This window comes from Microdochium trichocladiopsis (assembly GCF_020744255.1).
Source record: "Microdochium trichocladiopsis strain MPI-CAGE-CH-0230 chromosome Unknown B0I36scaffold_4, whole genome shotgun sequence".
NCBI classification, from domain to species: domain Eukaryota; kingdom Fungi; phylum Ascomycota; class Sordariomycetes; order Xylariales; family Microdochiaceae; genus Microdochium; species Microdochium trichocladiopsis.
This window is the reverse complement of record NW_025763547.1, coordinates 1,262,988-1,281,702: the sequence shown is the minus strand read 5'-3', so window position 1 is coordinate 1,281,702 and position 18,715 is coordinate 1,262,988. Positions and strand designations below refer to the sequence as shown.

Sequence of the window (18,715 nt, the reverse complement as noted above, 5' to 3'; positions counted from 1 at the left end):
CGTCAACCTTTCGGGACAGGAATTGCACGCGGCTAGCCTTCAAGATTCGGCAGGGGTTTCCCGCTACCGATCTTGCTTCCAGCCTGCCGTCCTTCCCTGCCTGCAGGCGGAGGATTCTTTTGAAGGGTTCACCCCCACCTGCTGGATGTGCCGAGAGATCCATCGATGGCTGCAATGACGTCGCCGCAGGTAGGGGTCCGTGCAGGGGACGGTAGTGGTTGCATGCGTTCAGTGGCTGAGGTCTCCAGGATGCCTGTGCAAAAGGACCCACGCACTGGGTCAAGCCACTTCTGTATCGTCATTCCCTGTGGCAGTGCCTCGCTCGGACGTGGACAACGTTTAACATGGAAGTCCAACACGTCTTTGCTGAGTACTTCGTTTAAATGGATCATGTATGCCCTGTTGTCATAGCATCGAAGCAAGTGCAACAAATTGATTGCAATTTGGTACCGAAACAGAAGAACTGGCTACCAAAAGTGATGTAAACATCGTACGTCGTCAACCAACCCGGTCTGCGGTGGTGAAGCTTGATGGTATATACAGGCATGGTGCCGAGTTGCCGTGTAGAGTTTAGGAGGTTGAAAGCCAGTGGCTCACCACCTCGCCGCCCCCGTGGGACTGCGTTGTAGTTTCTGTATTTCCAGCACGGAAACTGCAGCCAGAATGCTTGCATCGTCGGCCGTCTGCCTTGTTTCAAGAGCCGTGGCCGTGCTCGCCGAGCTCAGAATGAACGATGCGAGCCTGCTTCCCCACACCACAATGACACGCTTGTCGCGTCACAAAGATCATCGGTCACCAAGCTAGTTACGTTGTGGTGTGCGCGAATTGGCTTTACCTAGCGGCAGGCCCGAGGGGCGGTGACGACCAACGCCTGTGAGGATGACCTGTTTTCAGTAACAGGCATGCATCTTGCTCTGCGACGAGAATCTGGTTGATGCTTTCGTCTGCATCAGGGAGTGCCTTGGTTACCTCATCTCTTAGGCTTGGACTGCGCCTTGGCTGCCTTTCTTTCGTTCACGAAGTCCTTTACGATGTCGTGGAGATCTTGGTTTCTCCGGGTGAGTAGGAGGACATCATCCGTAGTAATGGTGGACCTTCCAGCGTGCCTGCTGAAGCTCTCGAGATCGATTGCAACATTCTCTGTGGATCGACAACGAGATATGTAGATATGGTAAGCCAGTGAAGCCTGCAAAGTCAAGGACGCATAGGAGCTGGAATCGTCCAACGCACCGATCTGTGCCCAGACCATCTCGGTCAAGGCACCGATGAACTGTGGGGTGACATTGCGGTTTCGCTTCAACATTTCTTCGTCGACCATTTTGCCAACCGCAAACCACAGCGCGGCTTTGAGACGCTGCATTTTGGGTGTAAGCCAGGGCGTCTCGTGTGGCCGCTGAGCTGGTCCTGGTCAATCGACTCACCTCACGAACGTCCTCCTGAGCATCATCGGCCATCCCGTCTGTCTGCCTCTGGGTTATCGCAGAGATGATGATAGAAGATCTCTGTCAGAGTGCAGGGTTGGTAGTGGTGAGGTCTGTGTTTGTTTGTTTTGGGCGGAGCATGGATCCATGGGGGCAAGCAACATCAGCCCTGGAGGTCGTTTGCGCGCGCCGCGACCAAGCAGGAGGGCGAGCAAGTGGGGCAAGCCGTTGCGATTGCACCCACTGGCAATTGGAAGGCTGCAAATGATAGCCTTGGACGCATAAAGGGCCCGCGCTGCGATTTTTTATGGCGCGCTGTCCAATTGGCGCCAAAGCTCGAGTCCGCGATCTTCTCTCGGTCTCTCCGGCTCCCTTTAATTCTCGCATTTCTCAGCAACGTGCATTTATTCCCTCACCGAGATCGACCTCCATCCCTCTGCGCTCCAGGGAATCGTCCAGCTCTGTGCCATTCAGTCTATCCCTTCCTTTCCTATTCAATTCACACAACAGGCGACGCGTCAGCTGTCCCTCCTTGAAACTTACTACTTTGGCAATATCCTTCATAATCACTACCGCACGATCCAAACGCGCAATCAGTCTGAACGCCGCGAGAAACAACACCCTTCGGAAGTTCTTCGCAAATTCACATATCCAATAATCGAAATCATCCCATACCAGACATCATGGACGAGCTCATCGGCCTCTTTGAGCACTTGTTCGACACGTGCTCCAAGCTCGGCAGCCTCTTGTACGAGCGCACGACTGTCAACGTGGCCGGCTCGTTCAAGGACATGACGCCGCAGCAGTATATCCGTCTCGTCATGATTGTTGGCGCATACATGCTGTTCCGCAAGTACGTCATCGTCCACGGCGCCAAGTACCAGCAGCGGCAGATGGAGAAGCGCGAGGCCGAGGAGAAGGCCGAGAAGGAGAAGCGCAACGCTGAAATGTCGCCGAACGATTTACGCGGTGCTGCCGGCATCCCCGAAGACACGGACAGCGAAGACGAGGGCGCCGCGGCGAGTGGCTCGGTCCTGCAGTTTGGCAAGAAGGCCCGGAGAAGGCAGAGGAACGCGATCAAGAAGCTTCTGGATGCCGAGGAGGAGCGGCTGCGGCAACTGCAGGAGGACGAGGAGGACAAGGACATTCAGGAGTTCCTGGTTGAGTAATCTCTCGGGGCTGTCTGTGATCCAGCATCATAGACATCGTTTCTCCGCCACCAGGTGGTCAGCATGGCGTTTGCACGTGTTTCCCATCGACGTAGGGATGGTAGGAATGGTCCCATAGTATGGACATGACCTTCGCCGAGTTTCATGGATCCAATCTCAGCACTGTCGCAGCCCCTGCACAGTCGCCAGTGACTCGAGCTAGAGTGTGATTTCTGGAACTGTCTTCAATCAATGAAGCAGAACGGCCAACTCCGATTCATTCCCGTCTCGAACGACCGACAGCTGGGCCTGGAATCGCAATCGGTCTTCCTAAACAACCTAAAGCATCTCCTAATAGCTGGCTCTGATAAGGCGCAGCGCCAGGATGGGGACCCTGAGAAATGCAGGCCGATAAGCAAGATAAGAAATTATTCCTCGAGCCCCGCCCCCACTGTGCATGTGCTGCACCAGACATTTCCGTGTGTTTTTTGGTATGAGTCGTGCCGTCCGCCGTACCGCTAGGCCGGCGCTCCGGCGATCGGTGCCTGCCTGTGACCCTCACGGCTAGGGAGATCTGCTCTCAAAACTTTTTGTCCCCGTCTTGATCCTGCCGACAGCTGTCCGCAACAAACGGCGGGCAAGACCACTGTCCAACAACTGCTATCTCTTCATACGAAAGACCTTCTCTAAGCCTACATCAAGATGACTGACATCCAGGAGGCCGAGGCGCCGCACAACAACTTCGACGTAGGTCTTTTCCCCTTGTCGCGAGAATCTCAGCGATCTGCCAGCTTTTGTATACCGCGATATACGCCCAAGCGAACACGATGCTCTCGACCACATCCACGAACGAATCGTCCTCTTCGACCAGACAACGGCATTCGAGATGGGGTCCTTCGCTGTTCGACTGCTGCATGCACATACAGAGGCAGATATGGGTGTAACTCACCATGTGACTGTCGCCACAATGAGCTCTGTTTGCATGATTCCATGCGACCAGAGAGGCACCTGAGCTTCGATTAAGAAACATTCGAGAGCTATCGACCCCGTCTCCAACATCGAAAGTCGCGTGCGACCATTGCATTCCAGAATCACGACATAAACTTGACCACCTGCCATTCGACGCCAAAATCGGATTTTAATGTAGCTGTGCTTTACTGGTCAATCCAGACATAGGCTGACCCAATTACTCTTGCAGACCATTTTGGTGTTGGACTTTGGCAGCCAGACGAGCCACTTGATCTTGCGCCGGCTGCGGAGTCTGAAGGTCTATGCTGAGATGCTGCCTTGCAACACCAACATTGCCGAGCTGCCGTTCAAGCCCAAGGGCATTGTGTTCTCGGGAGGTGCGTAGTCACTCTGGGTCTTCACACAGTCTCTGCGTGATTGGCATTGAAAATTGAGCTGTGACAATATGCAGTGCATGAGTTGACACCTCGCAGGTCCCTCTTCCGTCTATGATAAGGACGCGCCTCGTAAATTACCCCCCTTTGAATGCCTCCTGCGGGCATTGTGCTGATGTTGTTGTAGATGTCGATCCTGCTGTTTTCGATCTTGGCGTGCCAATTCTCGGTATCTGGTATGAGTGCCCCCCAGATCATGTCTGTCACTCACTGTCCATGTGCTGATCACGACATATAGCTATGGTTGCCAGGTACATAACCCTCCTCCTGACCAGGAATTACTGTCGGCCACCTTTGCGTGACGGTGGACTTCTTCCCCATTGTCCCAAGTCTATGCGAAATTGAAATCACCGGCTTCGTGATGAAAGTTGAGGCTTGCTTGCCAGCCCTCGATAGAGCTGACAGCTGCTCACTTTAGGAACTTGCCTGGAGGGCTGATGCCAGCAATGTAGCTGGTGGCACTATCCGCGGTTAGTTGTCCATCTGGCATGCGCAGCATGCGACCATGACTGACAACTCGATAGAGTACGGCCACGCCGACGTGAACATTCTCAACACTGGAAACGCCCACACAGATAGCCTCTTCAAGGGCCTGGGAGACTCTATGCACGGTATGTCTACACCTTAGAGCAGGAACGGCACGCGGTACAAACGCTCTGACATTTATTCCAGCCTACATGAGTCATTTCGATAAGCTCGTCAAGCTGCCTGCTGGTTTCGTCGTCGTTGCTAGCACGACAAACTCCGAGTTCGCTGGTATCGCTCACGAGACGAAGCCTATCTACGGTATGTTCTTCTGTTGAGGTGGCCGTATTGTGCAATATGCAAGACGGTGGTTTGATCGAGCTGACGTCGTTTTCGTTTTCAGGAGTCCAATTTCACCCCGAACTCGAGCACGTTAGTCAACCTCAATTTGTGCTTCTGGAGTAAATTCTCACACATCGTGTATAGACCCCTCGCGGTTCGGAGATCCTCCGCAACTTCGCCATCGACATCTGCGGTGCCCAGGACAGCTGGGTCATGAAGGACTTCATCCAAAAGGAGATCGTCCGGATAAGGCATCTTGTCGGTGAGACTGCGCAAGTCATTGGTGCCGTCTCCGGTGGTGTCGACTCGACAGTTGCCGCGAAGCTCATGAAGGAGGCTATCGGTATGTCCGCCCAACTATAATCATTATTTCCCCCCCCACTAATATCCGTCCAGGTGATCGCTTCCACGCCATTCTTGTCGACAACGGTTCGTATCACTCTTATATTGCCTGGCATCGTTATGAGCACTAATCACAAGATGACACAGGTGTCATGCGATTGAATGAGTGCGAGCAGGTCAAGGAAACTCTTGAGCACCACCTTGGTATCAACCTAACAGTTGTTGATGGCGCCGAGCTCTTCCTGAGCCGTCTTAAGGATGTCCACGAGCCGGAGAAGAAGCGCAAGATTATTGGCGGCACATGTAAGACCGAGTTCAATAATGATGTCCAGCTCAGTGATGCTCATACCTCTCAGTTATCGACCTCTTCCAGAAGGAGGCTATCCGGATTGAGAAGGAGGCCGAGAACACACCAAATGCCGGTCCTGTCACATGGTTTTTGCAAGGCACAGTAAGTCAACCACTTCTAATTAGCTTGTTCGTCGCTAACCATCAACCTTTTAGCTGTACCCCGATGTGTAAGCATGATAGCAGTTCGCGACCACTTAAGCTGCATAATTACTGACGTATTCCTGAAGCATCGAGAGTGTATCATACAAGGGTAAGCCCAAGCTATAGATGCATTTTGTGTCGCAAAGAAGTGACTAACACTCGCACAGGGCCCAGTGCTACGATCAAGACACACCACAACGTTGGAGGATTGCCGGAGACTCTCAAGGTACGTTTATCGAAACCAAGGCATTACTTACCTGGATTCACGATACTTGCGTCCTATACGGTGGTACAGATTCTGACTTCGTGAACTAGCTGAAACTCATTGAGCCTCTGCGCGAGATGTTCAAGGACGAGGTCCGCAAGTTCGGCCAGGAGTTGGGCATCCACAGAGACCTGGTCATGCGCCACCCGTTCCCTGGGTATGTATCCTTTATATCGAACCCCGCGTCGACCTGTTTCTCTCTTATGCTGACATGCTATCTACCAACAAAAGACCTGGTATTGCCATCCGCATTCTCGGCGAGGTTACTCCCGAGAGAGTGCGCATCACCCGCACCGCCGACCACATCTTCATCTCTGAAATCCGCAACGCGGGTGTTTATGACGAGGCAAGTCGTTTCCCACCGTTTCACAACTGCCATACCCTGGCCTTCTTGCTAGCAGAAACCCAGATCGGCTAACATAGCCCGCTTGCCGGCGGACAACAGATGAGCCAGGCTTATGTCGCCATCAGCAAGGACCGCGCGGTCGGCGTCCAGGGTGATGCCAGAGTGTACGGCTACATTGCCATGTAAGTCGTAACCCCTTCACCAGTCAAAACTTTTTCACGTGCCCTCTGAAGCAAAAGACGCACCGTCGTTAATCATATCTGGGCCCGAAAATAGTCTGCGCGCCGTCAAGACTCTCGACTTCATGTCCGCAGAGGTAAACCTGGTTCCTTTTCGTTTGTTCCTCAGTGAAACTAGACTGACCTTTTCGACCAAACAAAGCCATACGACTTTGACTTTGCCCTTCTCAAGCGCATCTCGACGCGCATCGTCAACGAGGTCGACGGCATCGCCCGCGTCACGTACGATATCACCAGCAAGCCCCCTGGTATGTTACCCTCCCCCCCTTGTGAACCTTGGCATTTCAAGAGCGTCAATCATATATATCCTTCCGCGCGTTTCGGTATCAGGTTCGCTAACGGATCAATGGCTATAGGAACCATTGAGATGGAGTAGACAGACGCACCTGCTGTCACACCCCGTAAACCTTCGATGGAGTGCGAGGGACAATCTCGCCCAGGAACGAGATAGACTGAAGGGTTTTCTTCAGAAGGCGCATGCCCGGATCGTCGCCGTTTGCCATTTGATAATCAATACATAGAATTGCTCTGTATGTGCCTCTTTGTCCAATGGTATCATCTCCCCATTGGCGTTATCTACATTGAGTGCGTCGTCTTCCGAAGAGGAATCGAATGGCCATGAACAATAATGCAATCTTTCGTGACTCTGTCCATCACCGCCGTGGCCCGCGCGGCTACACGTCATGTCTTGAAACTCGACGAGACATGCAGGAGCTCCTCTATCCTGCATGACACTATTTGTGAGAGCTCACCAGGCACGGCTCAGGACCGCCATACAAGATTTGCCTTGTCTAGGACTCATTTCACGAGCTGACTTTTTACCGCACACTGTTGAGTACCATACATCGTTGAGAATTTCGTCGTGCACTTGGCGCCTCGTCACCGCTTTTTCACTTTTGCTCCGTCTCGCGTGCTGTGGCACTATCGCGGTGCAGTCCGCGTGGAAAAACAAGGCGGTTGCTCTGGTCGTGCGACTGAAGGCCGTGTAAGCAAGAGTCACAGGAAGTAGGCACGCTGGCTGGCGTAACGATGGGATGATATCCAAGCCAATCATCTCGAGTCTCGTCAACTGACTCGACTTGAGGCGGAATTGTGCGAACAGCAAGTGATGGTGGTACTGTAGGATGGTGGCTGCCTCTTCAAGCAGACGCGGCAGGCATATGACCCATCGATTCTAGTCATCAGGCCCAGGAAGTTACACCCGCTACTCCGGCACGCTGGTCAGTGTGACCTGGAGGTTCAATCCGGTGAATAGCATGCGTGTATCCGTCACGCCAGATGGAGAGTGCTAGCCAAGGCGACACAACAGCGACAGTGGCGGGTCTGCATGCTGTCATTCTCACTGCCTCGACACATCAGCTGACCTTGTAATCACGAAAAAACGTAAAACCTCTCCTAAGACTTATGGTAATAGCCGTGGGCGGCGTGGAGCTGGGTCATCGAGCACTAAGCCTAGGCGTCTGCTGACTACCTCCCGCATTGAGGCTCGGCGTGGTGTTCTCGGACGCGTACTTCCGGTTGGCATTCTGCAGGCGGGGAGATGTCTGTATATCAAAAACAACAGCTGGTGCGAAGGGCTTCTTGAATAGGCACAGACAAGTCAGCGCATCTGAAGATTGCCGCCGCTGCCGAGAGTCCCATTGCTGATGCTGCAGAAGCGTGCCGAACTGCCATGACCGTGGCCGTCCTTGGCCCGGGGCACACCCGCCATGGTGGGGGCCTGCAGGAGCGCGTAGATGCGTCTTGAATGTCGCTTGGGCGCTGGCGAGTGACGCTGTGGCATACAGATTCTGGCCAGGTGTGGAAGATGCTTTGGTTTTGTCCTACACGGCACAGAGAGCCGTGGGCGCCGGACGTCGCCGAGCCGGAGGTGGGGAAGGAGCCGGGCATTGTTGTGGCTCATCCGCATTGTCGTGCGGTGGTGTCGCCGCAGCGACCCCTGCTGGGCTGATCCATGCCTAGCGCCACAACACCCTGGCTGTTGCCCCTCTCGTTGTCGTGTCTGCTCCCCTCACGCTTGCAGGAGGACTGACTGGGACAGCACTGGCGAAGCCTCGGTGCCCAAAGACGTGAATTCCAAGGGTGAAGCATGCTTGGGGGATTCGAGGTCGGGCCGCTTGCCATCGCGGTCCCTCCTCAATATGCAGTGGAAGGCGAGGTGGCCAGGGCCATACGAGAAAGCGAGGCCGAGCATTCGAGAACCATTCGCCGGGAGACCAGGCGAAGAATCGTGATAGAAGGTCTTGGGAGGGTGAAATACGATGCGCATGGGCCCGCCACAGTCGCGGTGGTGGTGTCCATATGCAGCCAGCGTCATCCGTGGGGCAGCTGCCCAAGGCCAAGTCCACTCCCACGCGCGCAGCCGGCCCCGGCGTGGTGGTGTCGAGTCGGGTCATGGCCACAGATGAGGATGCAGGTTGGAGGATGCATGCATCGTGTCTGGTGGATGCGCGCAGCAAGGCGACAGCCTCGGAAGCGAGCAGAGCAGAGCAGAGCAGAGCAGAGCAGAGCAGCGCCTCCTGCCTGTTGCCTTGTGCCTAATAGGCATGCCCGCACCTGCACCTTGCCGTTCAGGTTTGTCCCCTGCAACAGCACCGCCCAACCCTTGGGAAGCCTGCCCCATCGCGCCTTGTTTGCCGGAGCCGGGGACCCCCAGCCTGCTGGCTGATGATAACTGCGACCCAATCCCCCCCACCTCACAACCACAAAACAGCACAACAACAACAGCGTCCTCATCCCCAGGCCTGTCAGCATCTGCCCTTGACCTGCCTGTCTCCCAGTCCAGTCGCCAGCACGACATAGCCAGCACCATACCAACAGCCAACATCTTCAACGCGGGCGCAGCGCTTTGCCCTCCCCAACACACCTGGGTCCTCACCGACAGGCTTCTCCGCTTCTGACGGTGTTTGTTCTGTTTGCTAGCCACGACTGCCTCCCGGGCCAGGCCTTGACCATGTCCTGAAAGCGTGCCACCAGACCGAGCGATAAACAAAGGCCCCCTCCGTGCAACCAGAACATGTCTAGAATCGATGTCGACTCGTTCCTCCAGCAGGGCTACTGGCAAAACAGCCGTGCTAAGAGCCCCGACACGCGATCGTACGTTCTTGCCAGACAGAACTCAACACACTCCCCCCCCCCCCCTCGGTGGCTGCCATACCTAGCATAAGCAAACACTGACATGAACAAAGACCTTCCAGCTTCCTCCCAGAGCTTCCCGAGGCCGCCCCCAACGCTCTAGTATACAGAGATCCTACGGCTCCACGATGGCTGCCGTCAACAGTTGCACGCCGGCAGCGCACTCCACCACCGCCACCTAGTGTCGAAGAAGAAGCCGACTCCCTTGCCCGGGAGCATGGCTCGTCAGTCTCTTCTGATCTAGCTGACTCCACCCCAAGTCGGGGCGACCTTGATCAGTGGCCGATCATCCTTGAGGTTCATGAGCACAACCCCGAGCGGCGCTTCACGATTGTCACGCCGGCCACAGCCCAGGCCGATGCATCCCAGCCGGAAAAAGTCCCGGAATCCAAGCGCAACTCTACTCGCAAGGACTCCTTACCGTCTGTGCAGCCCTACGACCGTGGTACGGCTCAGAACGTCGGCAGCGACGACCTAAAACGAGATGCGCCTCGCAACAGTGAGCCTGAGAAGAAGCCGACTTCCCAGCAGGCATCTCCTGGCGACCGCGATTATCGGCGTGACCATCTGCCACCCATCGTAACCGATGTCGGTCCCGAACCACCGCTGCACCAGGTGAAGAGACCAAAGTCGGCAGCCGGGTCAAATCCGGAAAACAACAACCATGCTTCAGCACGGGAAAGAGAAGACAGTAAGCTCTCGCCTGACGTGCCCCGACCGGCCACAAAATCGCGAGACCGAGCCGAGCGCAGATATGAAGAACCGAACGATCGCACTTATGAGCGCCGGACCCGACAGGAAGAGGATGTCTACACCCGCAGGGCACCAAAGGGACCTCGGACTCGGGAGGACTCCACATCGGAAACTCTCAGACCAGCTCTTCCAGTCCATCCATCCCTTGAAAAGAGACATTCCGCCAACGAAGTGCCTTCATCCAGGCCGAAGTCAATGGTCCGAGAGAGCCCCGAACGGAAAGCTGCAAATGGCGACCGGTCATCAACGATGCCGCCGGCGAAGCGGTCATCACGCGACTCGTCTTTCGAGAGACCATCCGAGCAGAGAAGCGAGCGTGAAATCCCATCGTCGCGCGATTGGGACACTAGCGAGGACGACTCGAGGCGCCGCCTAGATGCACGGAGACGACAAAAACCAGTCATTGTGGACGAGAGAGTGGACCGCAGCGAGTTTGTCGGACCGCGACCCGAGACTCGGCCGCCCGCCGAAAAGGGACGATATCGGTCGCGGGACGTGCCTATCCATTCCTCACGGCCCTCTCAGCCACAACCATTCGAGGCCGACCCCATGGGTTCCCGGAGCTCGACATTTCCGAGAGAGCCAAGGTCGTCTGATGACGAACGACGAGCGCCTGCTCCACCACCTCGTGCCTCCACGGCCAGGACCACCATGGGGCAAGCCGCCTCTATTGCCATCCCAGCCATCGTTGCAGCTGCTACCGCGGCCGCGACGAGTTCTGGACGTGATGCTGGCACGCCTATCGACCGTCGGAATCCTGGCGTTCTGCCACCACCGCCGCCACCAAAATCAACGAGCTCCGCTCGATCGTCCAGCTCTACGTTATCCTCGAGCCCGCCCAAGCAGTCCTACCAACCTCCAAAGTTCGATCCGGTCCTGAATGGCTCGGGGCTGGAGAAGCCTGCATCTTACCATCGAAGACTCTCCGAGGATGTGAGAAGTGGCGAGCTTCCCGATATTGCGGATTGTCCACGAACCGTAGAGACGGCCGGGCACATGGACTGGCTGACTCTGCCGAAGAGCGACAACTTCAACATCTGCCCAACGTGCTATCAGAACGTTTTTGCAAACACTGAGTTTGCGACGCACTTCACGCCTGCCCCCTTCCGCCCGGCCACCCGGCCAATCAAGTGCGATTTTGGGACTTCGCAGTGGTATCATATTGCATGGCTCCTCATCTTGAAGTACCGCAATGCAGACATGACTCTGATACACAACATTGCCGCCATCGGCGCCAACAATCAGCCCTGCACGGGATTTCGCGAAACCTATCGGAAGTGGTACTCCATCAGAGACCCGAGCTCTCAACGCGCAATCTCGAGTTTCAAGGTGTGCGGCCACTGTGCACAGACGATCGCAGTTCTACTGCCAAACTTGTCGGGTGTGTTTGTGGAAGCCTCTGGAGACTCGTCCGCAGGAGTCTGCCTGATGCACCCCTCACCAGAAAGAAGGCGGTTCTTGCTTTACTTTGACATTATGGAAACAGCCTCGGATCGTGCTCTGGCTACAAAGACTGCTCCGGACATCCGCCGGCTGGCAAGCAAGATCCGTGAGTTGTCCCGCGTGCCGGAATGTCGCGGACACATGCCAGTGAAGGACGGCAGGTGGCACATCATGAAGAGACTACCCAACTTCACAGTGTGCGAGGAGTGTTTTGAGGATGTGGTGGAACCGGTCCTAGAAAGAGGCCAAGCACTGTCCTTTGTAGGCAACTTTCACAGCGACCCGGTTCAACTGCAGCTTGGTGCATGCCAACTCTACTCAAACCGCATGCGGGAGATCTTCGGCCGAGCGATGCGGCGCAAGGACTTTGACTACCTTGAGGACAAGCTCTATGAACGCCAAGGCAAGGAGCAGGAAATGTATGCCCGCTTGAAGAGTCTTGACCGGAATGCCCTCGGGGCCGAGTATACCGATCAAGAGGTCGCTCGAATCATGGACGAGTGGAAGAGGTGGGAGTAGGCAAAGCCCGGCCCGGACGAGTTTATATGCGACATTACGAATTTTATGAGGCTGGGGAAAACATCAATACCAATTTAGTTTGAACTCAAGTTGGTCCAAGGCAAGGCCTGGTTGTCGTTGATTATATCTGCTATTTCTGGAATTCTCATACCCCCTTTACGTCTCGCGCGTTTGCAGAGAGTACTCATTCATGGTGGAGGAATAAGATTGAAGCGCAAGAATGTTGTCAGATGAACGAACCATTTCGAAGAACGAGCAGAGACGATCGAGCACTACCATCAAGTGATTCCACCTCGACAGACAGCATTGCAACAGCAGCACTCCTGTACCTGATCTCGCGGCCATAAGCAGCATCAGTCAGTCACCCACGGTGACGTTGCTCAAAAAGAAAAGCCATCAGAGAAGCCACCGCGAGCAAAAGAGAACAACACATCATGGGTCTGACCGTGGATCGAACACGGGACCTCTCGCAATCAATCTGAATCGTTGTTCACGATCCATCTCAGGGTGGACCCTAAGCGAGAATCATACCACTAGACCATCAGACCGGCGTTTGTGTTGAGTGATGCCCGCTGGCTACTCGGACCCGCTCGCTGCGAGGAGTGAGCGGGTGTTGATGGGAGATGAGCCATCGTTATTGTCGGTTAACAGTCCTTGTGTTGTGTGGTGGAGAACAGTGACCTGGCAAGGCATTGAGAAAGCGAAGAGCCGCTGCAAGATAACCTGAAGGCTCGTTCGTCGAGACAGCAGGTGAGCGGAACGAGGAGAATGTGAGTAAATAGTGTCCCGGGCTGGCTGAGGACTTGATTGAAGCAACGGAAAATAGGATTTCCATCAATCGGTGTTATGGGACGATTAGAAGACGTCCAAGCTCAGAGTGTTGTGTTTCCATGCCTGACCCTGCGTGAGAGGAGTTCTTCATTTGTGAAAACTATCTTGTGTCCCATCACAGTTCAATAGACGTACCGCTCAAGCCTTGCGCAAAAAGGAATTGCCGGAGTGAACTACAAAAACTTCTGAAAGGATGGTACGGGGAAAAGGACTCTCTCTCAGTGCAATATTTACTCTGGGGCGGGCGCTGAAAAGTGGTATTCGCTAGCTGTTCTGAGATATATTTTTTGGGGAATTAACTCGTGCTGCTCTTTGTTCCCCTCCATGATTACTACGACACACAAGTATGGCAGATATGTTTCAATGGCTCTGCCTCAGTTGCATGTTTGTGGTGAGGTCTGTGATCGCTTCCAAGTTTTGGCAGCAGAGGTGTCGGTAATATATCGTGAGAAGCTCCTGCTCTCCGAGGTCACGGACGTGATATCTGGGCAATTTCGCACTCTCTGGGAAACGTCGTACAGAATGAGAATACAATGTACAGAGAGAGAGAGAGAGATGGTCCATCCAGCTTCACACCATTCACCAGCATCAGCGATATTTAGAGAGGACAAAGTGAATGTTTTGGTCTAGCTCCACAGTATCTACCTGCGTTTCTACCATTGCCACGTTTTGGTAAGCGTAGCAATGCTCACTCCCGGCCTCCGTTTCTCCTAAAGTTTTACTGTTTTTTGAGTTGTCGTGTAAACCTCGTCACTGCATGATCATAGCCTCCGAATAGTCATGCAAGCAAGCCCGCTACTGTGTCGTGCAAACGCGCGCTTACTTGAAGACCTTGCCGTCGGCGTAGGTGTACTCCTTGCCGTTGACGGTGATGGGCTTCTCGCCGGTGAACATGGACTCGACGAACTCGCGGTCCTCGGGCTTGGAGGGGTCGAGCTTGGTGTACGAGTAGCTCTCGTAGTCGGGGGCAACGTCGAAGACGGGCTTGAAGTCGTCGCCACGGATGATGAAGGCACCGGTGATGACGGAGTCGTTGTTGACACCGTAGACGGACTCGCAGCCGAAGATGTACTTGCGGGAGGCCTCGAGACGGTTGTTGAAGCCGCCAATGAGGTTGTTGGACATGAAGGTCATGGTCAGCTCGTCGTTGTACTTGTAGTCGACCTTCCAGATGGAGTAGTCGGTCCAGGGGATAGTCTTCCACAGGTACTCGAAGGCAACAGCGTAGTCGTTGTTGGAGTAGGTGCGCTTCCACTCATCGAGAGAGTACTCGGAGCGGGGCAGGGACTCGAGAGGGTGCTTGGGCTTGGGGGCCGGGGCAGCCTCCTCCTCGGCGGGAGCAGCAGCAGCGGCGGGCTTGGGGGCCTTGGCAGCCTTGGGCTTCTCCTCCTTCTTGGGGGCGACGTTGGTCAGGGCGGGCTCGGCGAGGAGCTCGAAGGGGACAGCGACATCGCTGTAGATGGGCTGGTTGTAGACGGTCTCGTACCACCGCGAGATGGCGGGGTGCTCCGAGCGCCACTTCTTGCCGAAGAAGAACTGGAAGCCACGAGAGATGATGCTGGTGGCGAACAGGTCGGCAAGCGTGATGCGCTCGCCAACGAAGTAGGTGTGGTTGGTCAGGTGCTTCTCGACAACGTCAAGGACCTTGGCGGCGCCAGCGGCAGCCTCGTCAACGGCCTTCTTGTTGTAGGGGTCCCAGCCGAGGAGAGGGCGGTACCAGGCACCGAGCTTGGGGAGGACCTCCATGTTGAAGAAGGACAGCCACTTGAGGATGGAGGCGTAGCTGTTTTTCACACGTCAGCGGCATGTCCACACGAGGTATTGCTTCTCAATGTCAGGTAGAGCTTACTCCTGCTTGGTCTTGCCGAGAAGGGTGGTCTTCTCATTCTGGGAGGTGACTGTCCAGGATGTCAGTATTCTGGTCGAAACCCAATTAAAAATGACCCCGATGCAGTGACAAAATGGTTGAGGTGGGTGTATCAGAAAGTAGAACGTTATCAACATGGAAATATGTTTCAGACAGGGATAACTGTAAATGAAATGTCTAATTCATCATTTTTGGGAGTCGTGTGTCGAGGAGGATGTTTGTTCGTGTGTTTTGGGAACGCGAGATATGGAGGGGTCGAGACGTACTGTAGATGGCGATGGCAATGCACTCGGTCAGGCCATAGCCGTCAGCACCGACAAAGGCGGGGACCTTGCTGATGGGGTTGGCAGCAAGGAACTCGGGGGTCGGGTTGAGGGTGTCGACAATCTTGACATCGAGGTCGATGCCGTTGGCCTTCGCAACCGCGAGGATCGCGGTGGTGCGCGGGTTGCGCTGTGAAGATGGTGGTGTTAGTGGACATGCTGGTTTTCGACAGAACCTCGATTCCTGTCTCTCGTGGGCATGACTGGGCTCTACTTACATCTTTAGTAAAAATAGTGCCGAAGGGGCCAGCCATTTTTGCGGTCGTGCTGTGGTGATGAGGGTGTGTGTGAGGGAGGAAGATCGTGCAACTTTGGCAGAGGGCGCCCGAACTTTTAGGGATTGCAGGAAATTTCAGGCGGGGTAGTCGAGCGGCCTGCGGGCGGCAGCCCAACTGTGGCCGGCGCGGGCGCAACGTGCAGTGGCGGGGCAACCCGACGACAAATTTCGCGGCATGGAGTGGCGGGGTGCTGGCGGCTCGGAGGTCTCGCGTCTCTCTCACCTAGGTTGGGGCAGGATACCCGGGACCCTGGGCTGGGCTCTCTTGGGGCTCTTGGGTGCCAGGCCAGGGGTCCACCACCAGCAAGCAACAAGGTGAGGCAAGCCGTGCTGCATCCACAACCACCTCCACGGGCAGAGTGCGCTGCGGCCCGTGACTGGCCGAGGGCTGCTGCTGGGCCCACCGAAAACTTGAGGCAGACGACCATCCAACTGCACGCATCGCCGACGGCGTCACTTCTCGCAGACCACGACCTCAGCCCGCAATTCCCATTCCGCCGGCTCCAGGCGGTGCAGGCGTCACAGTAGCCCAACATGTCGACAATGAGACTCGCCCTCAGGGGCCTGCGGGACCTCCAGCTCGGCTCCAAGACCCCGTCCTCCCTCGCCCCAGCATGCTCAGTCCTCTCGCGTGCCACAACGACGACGCCGCCAGCCCCGTCACTCGGCCTGGCCCGCCGGACCATCTCGACGACACCCAGCAACAAAGCAGAAGGCCTCATTTCATACGAGAGGTCAGAGACCCAAGTGGCACACCCGCACGCCCGGCCCAAGCCCGCGTCGCCCTCGTACTTTGCCCGCTTCACAAACTTCTACGACAGCTACGTCCAGATCCAGGAGCTCTACCTCAAATACCGCCACCTCCCCGTGGTCCCTGCCGCCGATGCGCGCAGGGTCGCCTGGCGCGGCAAGGCCGAGTACCGCCTCGTCATTGGCGAGCACATCAAGGGTCGCGACTTCTCCGCCTGCATGGCCATCGTCAAGCGCCTCAACCTTATCCACCCGGACCTCATGCCCCAGGAGGTGATTGACGGCCTGCAGCCCTTCACCCGCGACATCAACTTCCACGAGAAGATCGAGCGGGAGATCCCCGTCGACAAGTTTGGCAGGACAATGGGCGTGGGCAGGCGCAAGACGTCGACCGCGCGGGCGTGGGTCGTCGAGGGCACCGGCGAGGTCCTGATCAACGGCAAGCCCGTCAACGAGGCCTTTGGCCGCCTCCACGACCGCGAGAGCGCCCTCTGGGCGCTCAAGTCCACAGAGAGGATGGACAAGTACAACGTCTGGGCGCGCGTGGAGGGTGGTGGCAGCACGGGACAGGCCGAGGCTCTGGCAATGGCCATCGCCTATGCCATTACTGGCCACGAGCCTGCGCTCAAGACACGGCTGAGGAAAGGTGAGTTCCATTTCCCCAATTGAGCGCATTGTGCATGCTTTATCACAATATTTCTTGGTTGCCATACTGATTATTTTGCAGCTGGATGCATTACACGCGATTACCGTGCCGTCGAGAGAAAGAAGGCTGGTCATCTCAAGGCCAGAAAGATGACTCCGTGGCAGCCCAGATAGACGAGGGCGAACGACATTTCGTGGTTTTTTGTCGGTCATATTGGCACGATGTTGGCCACTTCGGGACAGGAGGAGGCCGTCTCGTGGCGCTGGCGAGTGTCATGTCCAATGTGCCGTATGGCCAACTGGAGAGAGCAGAATTTACTGTACAAACCTCCACAATGTATACAATGTACTAGTATGTTGGTGAGCATCCTGCATATCAGGACCGTATTTCAGAATAAAGTAGCGTGATATCCTTCATTCCATGACTCGTGTCGCTGTTTGCAAGATGCGCAACTTTGTTGAGAGCCTAGGCATGTCGATTTTCTGGATAACAAGTCCCCTCTAGAGGTATGCAGATCATCGTCCAGCTCGTATGGACACGTGGAGTGCGTTGGCCTGTTCGCTTTTATTAGATCACAAATTCACCGTATGGCCTGCTCCTCATCTTGAGACAGGGAAAGCCTCAATGATTCGTGCCAAGAATGTCGTTCTTATCTAACACGCATCGTAGACGATACTGGTCGTCAATGCATGCGGGTTCCTGGCTTGTAAATTGCGTTCGCTAGGTGAGATTGTCACACATTTGCAACATCTTTGAAATAAATTTATGCCTATACTTAACGCCGGAGTTATTGAAAGATGCGGCCGAAAGTCAATGTTGAGAGCGCCATAAGAGGATAGAACAACGCTGACTCTGCCGTATTCATGTCATACTAGACAGCAGCCATGGACCACGCAGAAAACCTCGTTTCAAGACATCACAAGGCCAAGTAAATGTCCATTGCTCCAGTGCGCGCACCATATCGTCCGCCGACGACCATTTATAACTCTGCCACAGCCCGCACAAGTTATGGACAGCTCGAGCTGGAGAAACACACAACACTGCATTTCCATCGCACGCAGCTGGCTGGTCGGGTTCTGACTGTCGGCTAGGTCGAGAGAGAAAAAAACAGCTTGTTCTCAACTAACAAGCTCTCCTCTCGCTGCCATTAACACAACGCCGCCTGTACGAGATGTAACAGATGTGATTGTCCACTAGGCGGCTGAGGCCGCCGTCGAACATACCTTTTACTGCGTTCGACTGTTCTTTTGTTACAAAATTGTTTGAGAGGGATCCGACGCGGATACGCTCTCCCTGTGAAGAACGTGAATTACCACTGTCAGTAGACATTGGCGGGACATTTGACAGCAATAAGTCAGACACCGCAGCACCGTATCCACTACCCTTTGACATTCCGAAAAAGCCTCCGGGATCAGAGATCGTTTTGAATATACCCGTCCAGGAATGAAAGGGGCGAGCACAAGACGCACGAGTGGAACACCCTTCTGCTTTTGCCGTCGCTTCCTCCGTCACAGGTCGCCAAGACCCTGCGGGGGACATGGTTGCCATTGTGCCTGATCGACACTTGTTCGATGAAGCAGACGATCCAGGACTGAAGGCACCTCTCCACCACAGCGGACACTATATATGCCTGGGTATGCATGTTACATGCTTAAGCATGCATGCCAGCCACGGAATCGTGGAGTAGTTAGGTTTGCACGCACCGGGA

At 55.2% G+C, this 18,715-nt stretch overlaps 6 protein-coding genes and 1 non-coding gene across 7 annotated transcripts; 4 read left to right on the top strand and 3 right to left on the bottom strand.

The window, feature by feature from the left end:
* Positions 1–970: 970 nt before the first annotated feature.
* On the bottom strand, positions 971–1,454 carry B0I36DRAFT_361680 (kinetochore component CENP-S-domain-containing protein; the record flags this gene model as incomplete). The annotated part of the gene is made up of 3 exons (XM_046158519.1): positions 971–1,140; positions 1,231–1,354; positions 1,422–1,454. The coding sequence occupies 3 exons, from the start codon at positions 1,452–1,454 to the stop codon at positions 971–973; spliced, it is 327 nt and encodes a 108-aa protein (XP_046013773.1).
* A 290-nt stretch (positions 1,455–1,744) lies between these two features.
* On the top strand, positions 1,745–3,008 carry B0I36DRAFT_320395 (protein trafficking Pga2; the record flags this gene model as incomplete). Its single annotated transcript, XM_046153548.1, has 1 exon — positions 1,745–3,008. A coding segment is annotated over exon 1 (482 nt), but the record flags the coding sequence as incomplete, so codon positions are not given.
* Positions 3,009–3,110: 102 nt separating this feature from the next.
* B0I36DRAFT_320392 (GMP synthase) lies at positions 3,111–7,125 on the top strand. Its single transcript, XM_046153547.1, has 21 exons — positions 3,111–3,316; positions 3,768–3,915; positions 4,012–4,044; positions 4,100–4,159; positions 4,389–4,442; positions 4,497–4,583; positions 4,645–4,758; positions 4,841–4,869; positions 4,924–5,122; positions 5,176–5,208; positions 5,269–5,424; positions 5,478–5,572; positions 5,626–5,639; positions 5,700–5,722; positions 5,781–5,839; positions 5,929–6,035; positions 6,110–6,224; positions 6,324–6,406; positions 6,501–6,540; positions 6,606–6,711; positions 6,820–7,125. Exons 1-21 carry the CDS (start codon positions 3,272–3,274, stop codon positions 6,837–6,839), a joined length of 1,620 nt encoding a protein of 539 aa, XP_046013771.1. The 5' UTR covers positions 3,111–3,271; the 3' UTR covers positions 6,840–7,125.
* Positions 7,126–9,479: 2,354 nt separating this feature from the next.
* B0I36DRAFT_361677 (uncharacterized protein) lies at positions 9,480–12,313 on the top strand (the record flags this gene model as incomplete). The annotated part of the gene is made up of 2 exons (XM_046158518.1): positions 9,480–9,559; positions 9,652–12,313. 2 exons carry the CDS (start codon positions 9,480–9,482, stop codon positions 12,311–12,313), a joined length of 2,742 nt encoding a protein of 913 aa, XP_046013770.1.
* A 436-nt stretch (positions 12,314–12,749) lies between these two features.
* On the bottom strand, positions 12,750–12,861 carry B0I36DRAFT_t64. Its single transcript has one exon. It is a non-coding gene; the product is annotated as a tRNA-Pro (tRNA).
* A 1,102-nt stretch (positions 12,862–13,963) lies between these two features.
* Positions 13,964–15,588, bottom strand: B0I36DRAFT_361676 (uncharacterized protein; the record flags this gene model as incomplete). The annotated part of the gene is made up of 4 exons (XM_046158517.1): positions 13,964–14,927; positions 14,994–15,042; positions 15,278–15,464; positions 15,553–15,588. 4 exons carry the CDS (start codon positions 15,586–15,588, stop codon positions 13,964–13,966), a joined length of 1,236 nt encoding a protein of 411 aa, XP_046013769.1.
* A 382-nt stretch (positions 15,589–15,970) lies between these two features.
* B0I36DRAFT_320384 (ribosomal protein S5 domain 2-type protein) lies at positions 15,971–17,423 on the top strand. Its single transcript, XM_046153546.1, has 2 exons — positions 15,971–17,007; positions 17,089–17,423. The coding sequence occupies exons 1-2, from the start codon at positions 16,146–16,148 to the stop codon at positions 17,178–17,180; spliced, it is 954 nt and encodes a 317-aa protein (XP_046013768.1). The 5' UTR covers positions 15,971–16,145; the 3' UTR covers positions 17,181–17,423.
* The last annotated feature ends 1,292 nt before the right edge of the window (positions 17,424–18,715 follow it).